This window comes from Prinia subflava, chromosome Z (genome assembly GCF_021018805.1).
Source record: "Prinia subflava isolate CZ2003 ecotype Zambia chromosome Z, Cam_Psub_1.2, whole genome shotgun sequence".
NCBI lineage: Eukaryota > Metazoa > Chordata > Aves > Passeriformes > Cisticolidae > Prinia > Prinia subflava.
Window position 1 is genome coordinate 81,570,908 of NC_086283.1, and position 15,652 is coordinate 81,586,559.

The following is a 15,652-nucleotide window of genomic DNA, read 5'->3' on the forward strand; positions in this document are numbered from 1 at the left end:
CTTGACCCTTATCAAGTTCAGGCTTGAATTTCACCAAAAGTAAAATGTACCTCCAGACAGGTCACAGCCCTGTTGGTAAGCTGAGAGCTTTTCTGGAATGAAGGCTTTCAGAATTTAAGGCATGCCTTGTTTTCCTCTCTCACCCTGGAATTTTGCTCATCTTGTCTCCTTACAGACCGGTCACCACCTACTGGCATAGAGAGGATACAGTTACATCAGTAGCAGAAATTGCTCTCTGAGTAGGTATTACTGTCTTGCTACAGATAACAAGCTCTTGGGAAAAATGGTTGAATCCCAAGAGTGGACGGTGCAGATTTAATTGTTCATAGAGTTCACTGCCCCCTTTTAATTCTCTCAGGAGGAGATTTCCAAATATGACTGACAGAACAACTGTAGCCAGAGCTTGTACAAAGAAGTGGAGAAGAAAGAACAATGTTCCTGCAGAGACAGTGCCAGCCAGAACACACTCCCAAATCCTGACAGGTCATCCTCCCTATACAACAGCACATCCCTCATCACCTTCATTTGGGAGCCTGTGCTGGATCTCACTGCTGGAGTTTCAGCCTGACCTGGGGTGGTAATAAAAATATTACTGTACCTCTGCACCACAGGCCTGAGATGGAACAGAGAAGTGACAAAAGAGAATCCCAATAAACTGCAGTATTCAGGGAGGCAATCTTTAGGCCACTGCTATAGATGACATGACAGCACATCAAAAAAGCTGTAAAACTAAAAGCAGCACTATCCTGAAATCTTTTTCAGGACCCATAGTACTGCCACATTACAAACGTCATGTACTGTAGGCATTTACAAAACGTAGCTGTGTAACCCCTGGGCTACATTACAACCAATATATATAAGGATGACATTTTCATTTTAGAAGCTTTTTCCTTCTAGAAAGATGAGGGTATTGTGTATCTGCACTATAGACCTAATGTTATATTAATATACTATTTATAAGCCCTACAGGTATAGCTTCTCCTTTTTTGCTTTAGTTACTTTTGGTTTTCTGTTCTTTAGTTTTTCTTAATTTTACGGAGAGATCTTAGCATGCAGCACAATTTCGTTAAGGTGAGATGGGCAGTATTTTGCAGAAATAAAGAATGCAGGTTTTGTAAGCATGCTGAGCACTCACTCTCTGCTGACTAAAATTACAGTTTATTTTTTAAAAACTAAGTATCTGGTAAATAATATAATTTATTTTTATTCTCCTCTGATGTTATAAAACAAAGCTATAAAGAAATGCATCTTCTGTACCTTCAAATTTTCTGAAAATTTTACACTTTCTGGACTGGTGCAGATTTGGAATCTCAGCTGAACAGCCAGCAGTATCACTGCAGGATTTGGCTGAACAAAATCCTTAGTTTGGCTGTCATCATCATAACTGAGTAGGTACCAGCCTGAGGCCCGTGCTGGCAAGGAATCAGGGCAGGCATGATGCTTCAGATTGAAGATACAGGAACCACCAGCCCAATTTCTTTGGAAAGAGCTCCTGTTTTTCGTGTGGGCTGAAACCTGGGAAACTGAAATACTGCATTCCTGCTGTTTTCAGAAAGTGAGCCAAAGTCTTAGAAGTTTGTGTCAAAGCTCTGTTGAAGCTGCTGCACTTTGACAGATGTGTTCTTAGGAAAAGTGGTACTGATGCTATGTAAGCAAAAGCACTTTTACTCGACTTTCATTTTTGTGCTAAGAACAGAAACTGCCTGTTGGTCTATGGGAGCAATGTGATCCAACACTGTCACCTGCCAGTTTGCCATCACATGCCAGCCAGGGCTTGGTGCATGCTAGAGACACAGGCTCAGGAGGCATCCATGTTCCAGTAGACTCAAGATACAACCCCACTGCACTGTCCTCAGTACCTTTCATTTTAACAAAAATACAAAGAGTTTGGCAAGAGTTTAGGTAACCGTCCAAAACACAGATTTAAAAATCACAGGGAGAGTGTGTGATGAGACTCCAGTGCTGAAGAAAGGATGAATCTACACACAATTACAGTCACTCTTATTTCAAAGGGAAATTTACTTATTTTTCATTTGCACCATCCTCACTATTCAAGTTTTCCTTCATCTCTCTCTCCCTTAAGTATCTACCACTGCAATAAGAATTTTCTGTTAGGAAACCTTCCCAGCAAAAAACTTGGGAGAAAATAAATCATCACAACAAATGCACCATCACCAACAAACTGGGTAAAATTCACTAGTTGGAAGTTAAGACATCAAATACCAATTCCTACCAAGTGTAGGTGTCCCAGAAATAATGAATTTCAGGCCTCATCACATCCCTGCAAATGTTGAATTGATTTTATCTGGAAATAACCCACTACCCAGCAGCTAAAGAAGATCCTTTCTGTGAGTCCAGAAGGATCACAACAGGTCGAGTTGGAAATGAACAGAATCTAAGCAGAACAGAGCTCCTGCAGTTGAGCTTGCATCATATTGATAAGGATGACGTGACACTAAAAATTAGGATTAAACAGAACATCCTGTAAATTAGTTTATATTAATATGAAAATGCACACATTTTTAGGATAGAAGCCAAACATGACCAATATATAAGACTAGAAATGTGGATCAGAACAGATAATGCCATTTTCACGGACAGGCATGACATGAATGAGACCAAGTGCCAGTTACCACCTTGTCTTCTCTTCCAGGGTGAGAATATACAGAATTGTACTACAGTATCAAAATATGCAGTGTAATGAGTCTCTCCAAGATTTGAAACACTGGGCCACATCCCATCTGACAACTGGATTATGTTTAACCAGGTAAAACCAGGTTAGCAGGTACTGTATGCCATCTTGTCAAGCTGCACATGGCATTAAGTCTTGTGCTGAACCTCTCCTTTGGGTCTGCATCATTTACCCAGCAGTTCTCAAAACACATTTGCAGAAGTCACACAGAGTCAAGCCAGCTTGCCTGACTTCACAATGCTTATCCAAACAAGCTGGAAAGAGGAGGAAAATGACTGTCCACCTTATTAATTTCACACCACTGCATCCAGTGTGAAGCATTTGAGGGCACATATGACAGACCTGGCCAACATGCAACCTGCATGCCAAATGCTTCTCAGCTCTGCAACATAATCTCTATCTGACTTGTTATCAGCAAAGAGAAACTTTCAGCAACCAGAGATCCCAGCAGGCTTTGTCCGGTCTGTACAAGCTGGGTGCTGCCCTTAGCCTTGCAATGGGAAGTCAATGCAGTATTGCCTAACTAGACCCATCCAAGCTTTGAAGAATTTAATTTTGCAAAAAAAACATGTCAGGGTCACTATCCCTACACTGTAAAGAAAGCACTGATTATTGTCATGATGTACAGTCAGTAGACACCAGATATTAAAGCACCATCACCTCTGACAGACAGCTAATCAATACATAGCGCAAGTATCAGCAGCAGGTCTGGAGGGTGGAAGGGTTCAGAAAGGTTTCAGACTGCTTTCTAAGAAAGGTATAGCTGCTGCATGCTGAAGAGAAGTCAATCTTAATTTTGAAGATGGGCAGGCCAGCAGGCCTGTCAGATGGTTTCCAGGCAGATCAGCAGCAGCTGTCCTGGAGTTCAGCATGAAGACATCAAAAGCTAAGATGACATTTTATCCATCAGATAAACAGACATTCAAAAACATGCACGCTGGTGAACAACACAAAGTTCAGGATTTTGAGCAAAGCCTAGCTTCAGAAATCTCATTTCAGGACCTGTCACACACTGGTTAGCACTGAGAGGGAACAGTGCTTTCCTTTGACATCCTGTTTCCACTGGAACAGGATGAAAAAATATTTCATCTAATGTATACTCTATAAATCAAGCAAGGGACATTTTCTTTGTTTGCTTTTAACAGGGACTAATGTTTAGAAACTTTTTTTTAATATGTAGCTTCAGTGGTAAGGCACAATGACTTCTAGGTAGCACGTAAAAAACAAACTTTTACTTCAGCTTTCTGGATGTGGAAAAGAGTGACAGTCGCATCTCTCCCTAAGATCATTGGAACTGAAGGCTTTTAAACTGGGAAGAAGACAGGAAGTCCTGAGATGGTAAAGTTATTCTGTACTTTTGTGCTGATTTTGACAGGGATCATGTTAATTTTCTTCACAGTAGCTACTACGGGGCCGTGTTTTGGATTTGTGCTGAAAACAGTGTTGATAACACTGGGATATTTTGGTTATTGCTGGGCAGCACTTGCAGGTATCCACTCCCTATCTGCAAAATACAGACCAGGAGCTACAAAGCAGAGGAGACCACCAGAAATGCTGTACCAAACTTGCTACATCTCACTTCTGAGACCATTGCCAACATTTCTATGCCTATGGAAAGATCCTATACACGCAGTCACAGCAATTGTGTGTTCAGACCCCCAAACACTCAAGATCCCCAAAACCACAAGATTTCACAATGAGTACCAGTAGTTAGAAAAGAGCTGAAACCCTGAAGCGCAGATTCAGAATAATGTTCTAAGGCAAGCATTAAAGCCCTTTGTGAAAATTTTCTAATTCTTCCATGTTGAAATAAACTATTTCCTAAGCTGAGTATCACTGCTGCCCAATCCACCATCCTATCCTGAGACAGATGGGTTGGACCAGAGAAGCTCTTTGGATTCTGCCTGGTTCATGTCCATGCAAGCATGCACATATCTGCAAATTCCACTCTTCCACTATTATCATGGAGATTCTAGAAAACACTTAGGAGTATGGTTTTGTCTTTTCACACTTGCTACTTTCACTACTATGCCTGCAATAAAACAAAGACGGCCATTCTTGTCACATTTGTTGTGTCTTCTATAAAAAACCACCAACAATATGTACGGAATGCAACAAGCCCAGATCAGCTTGTATGGACAGTTTTTTGCCCTACCGCAGAGGTTTGCAGACAAAGAAACAACACCAAAAAAACCCAACCCCAAAACAAAAATAACAAAAAACTCCAAAATGAAACAAAAAACCCCCCACAAAACAACAACAACCAAACCCAGAATGCAATCCAAACTAATCATGTTTTCAGAATATATCAGCATTCACACAATAAATGTTCTTCTTGCCACTGAGGGATAATTTGAGCCTGTAGACCTTGCAGAGCTTTTCTGTTCACAAGACATTTATTGTGCTCTCAACCTCTTACAAATACTAGCTTGGTTGTGTTTACATTAACTCTAGATAACGTATGGTTTGATGTATTAGGAATCTCAGAAGTGCTTCAGTGCTAGCATAAACCTGGCAATAACCTATCCTCACCTGCTGCCAAAAGGAACTGTGCAAGTATTCCATGAAAGTTCTTTCCACCTTCCCAAACAATTCACGTGTCTGTCTCACACAATCAGATGCCGAGATGGGAACTGCTTACTCCAGGTGCCAAAATGAATCAATACCTTGGGCAAGTGAGCCCATTATCCAGCTTTCACTTTAATGTCAAGATGAACTGTATTTCAACAGGTCCCAGGTTACTAATAACACACCTCCAGGCAGAGATTGAGGAAGACAGGAGTAAGGAGAGGGGAACACACAAGAGAACCTCTTCCAGGTAGAAAACAGAAATGGGCAAACACATTCAGGAGCCCTGTAGCAGGAAGATGGGGCACAAACATACACAAACAAGCCTGTGGCATTGGAGCAATGCAGCTACATGCTCATAAGAAATCTTGCACAACTTGATGATGGTCTAGCATCTCCACTGGCTGCCAGCCAGGTGGCCTTCCTTTGTAACTCATTTCAGGAGCTATCAAAAGCCCAGCACCACTCTACCTGCCCACTTACACATCTGCAAAGTCCTGTAAGCCTGCAGACTACCTTCTCTGCAAAGATTCCCCAGGGTCCCATGTAGTAGTGTAACCATTAGGCTCTTCCGTGCTCATTAATTGAGTATAATTGTGTCTACGACGTGAAAAAACATCCTGATATGAAAAACACATGCCACGGCACGGCATCAAACCCTCACAGATTGCTTTCCTTACACAAATAATTTTATGTGAGCAAAGCTAATTTGACAGAGATTCTTTTTGCAGAACACTTGGACTTTAGACAAGATAAGCATCTCCTCACTGCAGCTTAGTGTCGAGAGCAGGCTATAAAACCATCCTCGGAGAAGGTCCTGCGGCTTCACTGCGCGTGTAACTTCACACCCACCCTGTGCAGCTCTGCTGTCTCTGGGGAGCATCTCTTCGCAGCTCCCAGCTCGGGCTGGGCACAAAACAGTGCCCGATTCCTCCTTAGACCTCACCTATCTTGTAAAAGTCAGTTAAAAGCCTATTCGTCCTCAGCGCCTCCAAGCCGGCTCTCCAGTCCCTGCGCCGCTTCCCCCCCGTCCCCCTGTGCCCAGCGACGGGAGAGCATCCCCGAATGCGCCGGGAGGAGAGGCGCTTCCATCGCGGCAGGAGAGGAGCCGCCCGCCCGCCTCCGCCCGCTTCTGCTACAGACGGCGCTCGGGAACGCACCGGGAGAGGAGGAGGACGAGAAGAGAACGGGGGGAGGATAAGAGGATGGCCCGGGATGACACAGCAGCGGCCCCAGGCCCGCCGGGGATGGCGGCGGCGGCGGCGCCCAGGACACTCCGTTATATAACGGCGGCACCGCCGCGCCTGCAGCGCCGACACCCGAGAGCGGGTGCGCAACCCCTTCGGCACCGGGGTCATTTCAACCCGGGCACAGCGCGGCCCCGCCCGCCCGCCCCTCACCAGCGGCTGCATCTCGGCGCGCACGGCGGGCACCTGGAACCGGTCTATCTCCTCCATCATCTTGGCGGCGGCGCCCAACGCGGCGGGCGGAGAGCGAGGAGCGGGGCGGGCGGGCGCGGGCGGCTCCTCAGGCGTCGAGAGGGGACAGCGACAGCGACAATGACAACGACACCGCCCGCGGCTGCGGCTGCCTCATCGCCGCCGCCGCCGTGACTCAGCCGCGCCGCTTCCGGGTCCGGCCGCCGCCCCGCCCCAGTCTGAATATTCATGAAGGGCGGGGCCACTGTACCTCTGTCGGGGCCCGGATGAAGGGCTCCGCTGCCCCCGCCCCTTTTGAATATTCATGACAGGCGAGAGCGCTACCATCGGTGACCGAACGGAGGTATCCCTGCGGCCCCGCCTTCTTTTGACTATTCATTTGAGTGCGTGACTGCTGCAACTAGTTTTGTGCCCGGTATCTCCGTTCCCCGAGGCCTGCCCCGTTATTGAATATTCATGAAGCGGCAGAGGCCTCGATCACCAGGTCGAGGCCCAGCGGCTGCGTTCCCCCTGACAGCGCCCTATTTGAATATTCATGACGGGGCGGGGCCACTGTCACTCTCTGGGCCGCGGAGCTCTGTTTGCAGCGTCAGCTGGAATGTACCATTCTCTCCCTCGAGGGGAGAGCGGGGGGGGTGAGGGAATGGCCGGGTCCATCCGCCGCTTCCGGCGCGTTGCCATGGCTGCCGACATCAACTTCCGGCTTGCCGGGTGGGTGCGGGATTGAGGTGCAGGGTGGCCGCTGCAGTGAGGGACGGCCATGCCCGCCAAGGCGGCCGACAAGAGGCGGCAGGTAAGTGCTTGCCGCACTCCGGTGGTGGCATGGCCGTCGTGACGTCACCGCACGTGCCTTGACGTCACACCCGAATGGCGTCACTGTGGCGTCTCACGGGAGGCGGCGGCCCACCAGAGGGAGCGTCGCTGTGCAGCCCCGGTGTGACCCTGTTGCCCTCGACTCCTGCTCTGAGCTCTGTTCTTGGTGCGACACCAGTGTTCCCCAGACCGCTACCCATCACGTCACAGTGTGCAGCGCAGATCTTTCCCTCCGGGTTTACAGAATCGTTAGAGCTGGAAGGGACCCCCCAAGATCACCCAGTCCAACCGCTCTGCCAAGGCAGGGCCACCTGGAGCAGGTGACCCAGAAACACATCCAGGTGGGATTTGGATGTCTAGAGAGAGGAGAGTCTAGGACATCCCTGGGCAACTATTCAGTGTTCTGCCACCCTCAGCATTAAGACGTTCTTCCTCAGTTTGAGATGGAGGTTCTTGTGTTTTAGTTTATGGACACTGCTCCTTGTCCTGTCATTGGGTACCACTGAAAAGAGTTCGGCACCATCCCCTTGGCACTCACCTTTGATACATTTATATGCATTACTGAGATCCTCTCTCAGTCTTCTCCAGATTGATCAGGGACAGAAGTGCATAAGGACATGCAGTGTCTCCTCATAAAACAGATGTTTCCAACCCCAGATCATCCTTCTGGCCTCTGCTGGGCCCTCTCCAGTAGCTCCTTGTTTTCCTTGTGCTGAGGAGCCCAGAACAGGACACAGCACTGCAGATATGGCCTCAGCTAGGGCCCAGTGGAGATGTGGGGTCCCTTGACCTGCTGGCCACAGTCTTCCTGATGCACCACGTGATACCGTTGGCAGCACAAGCACACTGTGGGCTCACAGTAACCTTGTCACCTGCCAGTGTACACCCTACTAAGGTCCTACTAAGCAGAGCTGAGGGGTAGAGGTGAGAACTTAGGTTGCCCCACCAATCTGTAACCCACAGGGTTGGGTGTGGCAGTGGAGTCAGCAGAACCCCTATTGGCCTTGTTGAGTCCTGGCTGCATCATATTGTGTCAATCTGTCCCTTCAGCTACCCATGACACCCTGATATTTCTGTGGCATTTCACAGAATTCTGTGGCATTACACAGCTGTTCAGCCTGTCCCAAAGCTGCAGCTCCCCTCACTCTGTCACACTCTGTTCAATCCCGTGAGACTACAAAGTCCTCAGCCATCATTGTCAGGCCATTTCATCATGCTTCCAGTATGTAACATCCCTTCCAAGACAAGATTCTAATGCACTCAAGCATCTCCAGCCTGCCCAAGGACCTCCTGAGCACACAGGATAAAATAATTTTTGTCACAAAATTTAAAAAAATTTATACCCAGCTGTAAGTTTTGTCTCTTTCCTTTTGCTCCTTTTGCTTTGCCATTTGGTCTTTGCTCAGCTCAAGCAGTGAAGAGGAATCATTTGCTACCCTTCCTGGCCTAAACTTAAAGTGCTGTGGGGTCTGTGTCTGTGAAACCTCACTGTAATCCTTTGGGCTCTGTGTGAGCATGTCTGCATGCATCTTCTGATGAAAAACTGAGATTATTGCGATTAATTCCTGGGTTTTGTCTGCTACTGGAGTATCAAAGTGTTTGATTTAAGAGCGGATGATGGCCTGGCTGATAAAACCCTTTTGTTAACATGTTTAGATCAATCCCAATGTACTTGATGTTAGGGTTAGTGGGAAGAGGGTTAGCAGGCATGTAAGCAAGAGTGAGAGGATCACTCCGATGTTCCTGATCCCCAAGTAAGTACTAATAAGTACCAAGATACAAAGGACTTTATAAAGTTTTCAAAGGGCACAAACTCAGAATCAAAACCCACATCTAGTCCTAGATAATGAAGATGTTTATGCTAAAATTGTAAAAAAAAAATTAATAATGACACAAACTAAACTAAGGATGAAATGCTTGCTCTGAATTTCAATTTATTTTCAGAATTTCTACATAAATATTTTCAATCATTTTCAGTAGCCATTATCTCAAATACTCTAAAATGGAAAGGTTTTGCTTAACATGTTGCTTAAAAAAACTAAATGTGCTGTAAAGGCATTCCTCTTATTTTAAAGCTCTTGAAACATCATAAGCTGTTTACACTCTGGGGATGTTTGGCTTTTCATATAACTTTCATCACAATAACTTAAAAGATAATAATTTGGACTTGTCCTGTATTACATATCCTATATTTGCCTTGAACTTGTCAAATCTGATTGTTGTTTCACATCCTTTTATCTGCTGGAATATTCTTGCAGTGGAGGAATTGTGTGGTTGACTACCCAGTTCTGAGTCCAGAGGCTCTTGCCTCATTTTCGCTGACTCAGAGTACAGATGACACCTTAGTGCCTTTGGGAGTGTGGGGGGTGAATGCCTTTGCACTACTCACTGCTCAACCAAGGTGTGATGTTTGATATCAACTGGGCCAGAGTGGCCACTGTGAAACTAATTGGTGGGTCAGGGTTTAGATTCCAATTATTTACAAGAATTCTTCTGTAGTATTATGCTCTTTCCCTCTATCCCTATGCTTTTTATCCCTCTGATTTTTATACATTGCTTTATTTTGCTCTGCCTATTAGGTTTTTCACTGCTAACTGCTTTCACTTTGAAAATTTTCTTCCTGAGATTGTTCTCAAAGCTTGAATACTTAACCTGTACACCTGTTCCCTTTTACCATATATCACTTCCAGCTTCTCCTCTACTTTCATGACTCTATGTTCTTCACATGCTTTGTGTTCAATTCTTATTTTTTTCTTCTTCTCCCTTGTGTGTGTATGTCTGCTCTTCTTCTGTGCCTGTCTTGTGTCTGCCTTCTCCTCTAACATCAGTTTCTTGCTTTATTTCACTCTTTTTTTTGACTTTATCCAGATGATTTCTGCCTCCAGCTCAGTCTCCAACCACCTGATGGGTGAAAATATGTCAAAGTTGGGTTGATCATAACACTTAAATTCTGTGAATTGCTTGACTTGACCAAGCCTTATTTATAGGTGCCTGTAGGCTTTCATATGTTTATCTACATTAATGAGAGATTTCAGGATTTCAGTGTTAAAATAATGTTGTATGTCTAGATCTTTGTTCTTCCAATGAAGCTTTGGAAATAAAACCTATGTATGTTTTGTACTTCAATAACACCATTCCTTTCAGTTCTGAAATATGTTAAGCACAATTGAACTCAACAGCTTTTTGTAGGGACGTAGAATTATGGAAAGGCATAAGCCAACTTTCCTGCATGAGCCTGAAGGGAATGGGAGCATCAGATTCTCAGCTTCCCTGAAAAATGAGGTCTTGAGCATGGCAAACAGGACACTCAGAAGTGTGGTGTTAAAAGCACTGATGTGTGTGGCATGTGCATGGACATGCCGAAAGTGTTAGGGCGAGGAACAGCACCCTGTTGTTCTCGTTTCAGTCCCATGTGTGGTCCTTGATGATGAAAGTAGCCAGTGATTTGAGATTGGTATTTTCAACATGTTTGATAGGTTGGAAGTGTTTGTTTCAGATTTCCATGTCTTTGCTATGTAGCTAAAAAAACCTCCTTGAACGAGCTGTGTAAGGCATGGTGTGCTAGTGTGTACCTCTGTGGCTGCACCCACCTCAAGGAGAAGCATGATCTCATTATGGTTCCTTAGCAGACCTTGCATACACTTGACATTTAAAATACAAAACCAGACCGTTCAATCTTATCAGTTAGGGTTAACGCCACCGCAGAAACAGATAACTTAAGCAGTACTAAGAAAGAGTGAATTAGGACAGAGACGCATTTCTTGTTGCCCTTGTGGTCTTGCACACCCACTGACATGGAAACAGCTTCTTTGCTCTTCAGCAAATCATAAAAGAAACAAATAGACCCCCAAATACAGAAAACAGTGAGACACAGTTCACTTTTTTTGTATTTTCTTATTTTCTTTTTTTTTTTTTTCTTCCCCTGAGAAAGCTTTTAAGGTGCTTACTTGTTCTTAAACATGCATTAAAATGTCCATGGAATATAAAACAAACATTCCATTTAGCGTTGCTCAGAAAACATAGAATATATTGGCAAATAGCTCTTAAATTTGCATCCCTGGTGTGTGCAAATAAGTATCTGCTGCAGGGCAGGCTGGAGGTAACTTTGTTTCCATGCTGTGATTTCTTGCTCCTTGTGCCAAGTGGTGGTTTACTATGGAGTTTGCTAATATTCAAAACAGGAATAAAAAGCTAGCAGGGAACTAATGAAATAGTTTTACAGAAATGCCAGTCTTAGCTCTCATAATGTGTTCTGCCTCTTTCTTTTAGAATCTGACAAGCCATTACTACCTTACTGTTGGAGTCCTAGAAATTTAGGATTTCGGATTTAATCTTTCAAGAAATAATAAACATTCCGAGACCAAACTCGACATTTGCATTTCCCGTGTATCTTTATCCTGACCTTGGAGCTAGAAAGAGACAAGAATTCCAACACCGTACTTGTACTTACATTTTCCCTGCAATTCTAGTTAATTTCTGTGCTGTCCTTCCAAGAGGAAGTCTTGTCTCTGCTCAGGAAGATGAAGTTAACTTAACAGAAGTGTTCTGTGATTGCTCAGCCTTGTAGCCTGATTATATTATGGTGGCAGCCAGCATGAGGAGCAGAAAGGCTACAGAAATGTCTCTTTAATGGTATTATAAATATATAGTCTGGGTTTGTCATTTGCCCTGATGAGTGTTTCATTAATATGTAATCAGTTTTCAGCTCCTGGAAAATTTGCTTAATATGAACTGACACCTCAGTTTGTCAGAGTGTCCAACTTGCATCATCCCTGCTGCTGAGGTCTCTGGTGTTTTAGGCTGGATCTGTGAATCCAGGTCTACTTGTCCACTCTTACGCTTTAAGCATAAGGAAAAATTTTACATTTCTCAAGGAGCCACTGAATAGTGGTGTCTGGCTCCTCACCATATGGTGACCCATTAAAAGATCTAGTCTGAAAGGGGCAGTTTATTCTGGCAGTATGAGAGAAGGCTGTACCAGACAGCAAAGGCTGTAGGGACAACCTTTATTCTGGATGGCTGCATAGCACATGTGGTAATAGCATCTGCTGTTTGGATAGTCAGGGCCAGCCTTGGGACTGAACCTGAGGAATAGACACATTTTTCCAGGAGGATTTCTGTGCTCAGAATTCAACTTGGTTTTAAGTGAACAAGGGCTCTTGAGAGTAAATCTCTGCTTCCTAGGTCACCAGGATGATTTATCAGCAGAATTGCCACTGACAAGCCAGAAGATTTGTGCAGCAAGTGATAAAATAGTTGAAAAGCAGGGCTCCAGGAAAAAGCAGTTCAGAAGGAAACAGACTTGGAAAAAACTTCAGAGTTTTTGCTATTCAGTCAAGAATACCAAATAGCAGTAGGTATTGCTAGTCCTGTCTGTTTTGTATAAATTCAGTTAGTGAGTCTCAGATCAGCAATTAGTGACTGTCATGTCACCAGCAAAAGGGAGAGAAATGTGAAAAAAATGTGGATACAGTAAACAAGAAGAACAAAAACTGGATGTATGGTTGAATGTGATTTTTTAATTTTCTTCGTTGCAGGGTAATCTGGTAACATTACTAGAGAGTTGAGGGCAAACATTCTGCTAAACATTGCAAGTTTTGATGATTGGCCTTTCCATCTTTTTGTTTTTGAAAGCAGAAAGATGATACCTCTTATGAAATGCCAGCCTGGTACGGCTTTCTTTTAAAACTTTTTTTTTCATTTACAGCAATAGTCTTTAGAAAGTAGCCAATAGTTTCTTCTTATTTTTGTTTTCCTATTTTATGACTCCAGAAAAATTAAATATATATTACCCAGACATCCTACCCAAAATACATTTGGAAATGCTTGTTGGATAGCTGAGCAGCAGGAAGACTCCCTGCTGAAGGACTTGATTTTGTAGCTATTTATAACTCTCGGTGGCTTGTCTGTGATAGAGGGGGCTGTGAGAAGGGAAAGGAATATTAAATTGCATTTAGAACAGCACTTTTCATCAGTTTTCTCTTTTCATTTTTGTCATCCTGTTGGATTATGGTATCTTTGCTGTAATCAATAGTCAATTTGGATTGTTGCATGGTAGATGTCTGGCCCAGGGAAGAATTCCTAGGTGCTGCTATCATACACACCCTGGAAACAAGATCCAGAAAGAGACAGTCACTTGGGTCTTCTGTAGACTTCATTTAAGTACTGTGACTGTTATGAGCTTCTCATATGTTTTCACTGTTGAAAGTGTGGCAATCTGTTAATTTATTTAATGTAAGATAGTCATGACAGTAAAACATGATTAGCCTCTCTTAATTCTGACTCTGGCATTTTTCTCTGGAGCACTTGAGCATCTCCTGGAGTAGTCAGGGTTATAATTCTGACCTGGAGCTGAGAAAGTCCTTAATGCCTCCTGCCTGTTCCTTAGTTCCCTAGCAACCATGTCTCCATTTTTTTTCCTAATATAAATTCCTCATGATTATTCACACTCCTCTTCTTATTAATGAATACTATTATTGAAGCCAGGGATATAAGCACATTTATTAGGAAGATTTAGCAAGACTGTTAATTTTTTTTAATTTTTTTTTTTTAGTATAGCAAAAACATCTTTAGTTTAACTAGAATTTGCTAAAATGTAACTATTTTGATTGAATAGTTCTTTGCTGGATGTCTGATGTAGGCTGTAGATTACAAAAAACTGCCACCACTTGTAGATGCTGAACAATATAAACCAATAATCTATAGCAACATAAGCTGGGAGGACTGAAGTGAGGCAGGAAACCTACAAAAAACAAGGTCTGTGACTATGGAATTAAGCTGTGTATCCTAATGCCTGTGCCCAATGGGATGAAATGAATGTTTCCCCGGCAACCTTAACTCCCACATTTTCTTTCTCTTTAAGATGTTAATAATAGTCTGGTAACTTTTTTTTCCCCTGTAGCTAAAGTGATACACAAAAATGTGCTTAAATTTTAAACATGCATATGAAGGCAAGTTATTGTAAATGTCTTACTAGTGAATATATAATCATTGTGTTGATTCACAGTTATAATTTATTTTTTATTTGTATTGCAGATGTATTCATGACCTCTTCCATATTGTACAAACACTGTGTGATGTATTTTAGGTAGCTGTCAGACGAAAAGGATTACATTTTTAATCATAGTTTATGAACAATGCATTGTTACAATAAAAAGAAGAATGAGGAAGCCATGGTGGCAGGACACAGACCACCTAGGTGCTCTTGAGGACTCTTTACAGCTAATGTGGTAGAGGGAACTTTTAAGAAAAGGTATGACAAAGGAAAGTGTGCTGGCTTTGGAAAGATTTACAGAGAGTGGGAGCTTGCAAAAAAACCCAGCAAATGAACAAAGCACAGATACACTAATAAAAAGGAATGTCAGGATTGCCCTTTTCATCAAGCAGCACAGCAGTATTGTCTGTGCTATTATCTGAATTAGGAGATAAAGTAAAAGATTTTGTATTCTTGGCTGACTTATTTGCTCCTGAGCTTGCTTCTTATAATAGTTCTAAACAGATCTGCTAGTTTTGATGACCTTCACCTATTGCTAATATTGACAAAATACTACAATCTCATCTTTTATCATCTTATTTTTTCATCTTTGTGCCACTTTCCAGCTGGGTTCCAAAAGTTTGAGATACTTTGGGATGAACCTAGTGCACCATAGATGGCGGTAGCAGGAATGATGCTTGCAGAGCAATATCTTTACTTTTTATGCTGACTTCTGTAGAGTACGGAGTCAAGTGTAGTTACAGCCTCTACCTTCAGTTTCAAGACTCCAGAATATCCAGCAAATATGTCACTCAACTTTTGTTGTTGTTGTTGTTCCTCTCTGCATTTTGAGGGATGTTTTATCTGGACAGAAGACAAGAATTTTGCTGAATGACCCCAGAATAAGCTAACTACTTGCTCCTTCTTAGACTGCTCCAGGTATGGCTGTCCTATCTTTGTGGAGCACACATGGAAGAAAGCCCCAGACCCACGCTGATCTCTGTATGCTGGTTCCCATCCTCTTACTTCAGGTTTATCATGTCTTTGGTATAGGCTGTGTCCTTACAGCAGCATCTGACCAAGAATCTGAAATGTGAAAACAAAGTAGTTCTAAAGCATAACTGTTCAGGTTGGATGGAGTGGTTGGAATTCTTTAGTTCAAAATAT

The 15,652-nt window shown here is 43.4% G+C and overlaps 2 protein-coding genes across 6 annotated transcripts in view; one reads left to right on the forward strand and one right to left on the reverse strand.

Annotated features, from left to right (window-relative positions):
• FAM219A (family with sequence similarity 219 member A) overlaps positions 1-6,917 on the reverse strand; it is a 95,974-nt gene extending 89,057 nt beyond the window's left edge. The window contains exon 1 of one of the 3 annotated variants that reach the window (XM_063423546.1): positions 6,661-6,917. In XM_063423546.1, coding sequence (XP_063279616.1) covers positions 6,661-6,720 — 60 coding nt within the window. In that variant the 5' untranslated portion in view covers positions 6,721-6,917. The remainder of the gene's footprint in view (positions 1-6,660) is intronic. The other 2 variants (XM_063423547.1, XM_063423545.1) reach the window with 2 other exon arrangements.
• A 439-nt stretch (positions 6,918-7,356) lies between these two features.
• The window catches only part of DNAI1 (dynein axonemal intermediate chain 1), a 147,668-nt gene continuing 139,372 nt past the window's right edge, over positions 7,357-15,652 (forward strand). For all 3 annotated transcript variants that reach the window (XM_063423542.1, XM_063423543.1, XM_063423544.1), the window contains exon 1: positions 7,357-7,492. In XM_063423542.1, coding sequence (XP_063279612.1) covers positions 7,460-7,492 — 33 coding nt within the window. In that variant the 5' untranslated portion in view covers positions 7,357-7,459. The remainder of the gene's footprint in view (positions 7,493-15,652) is intronic.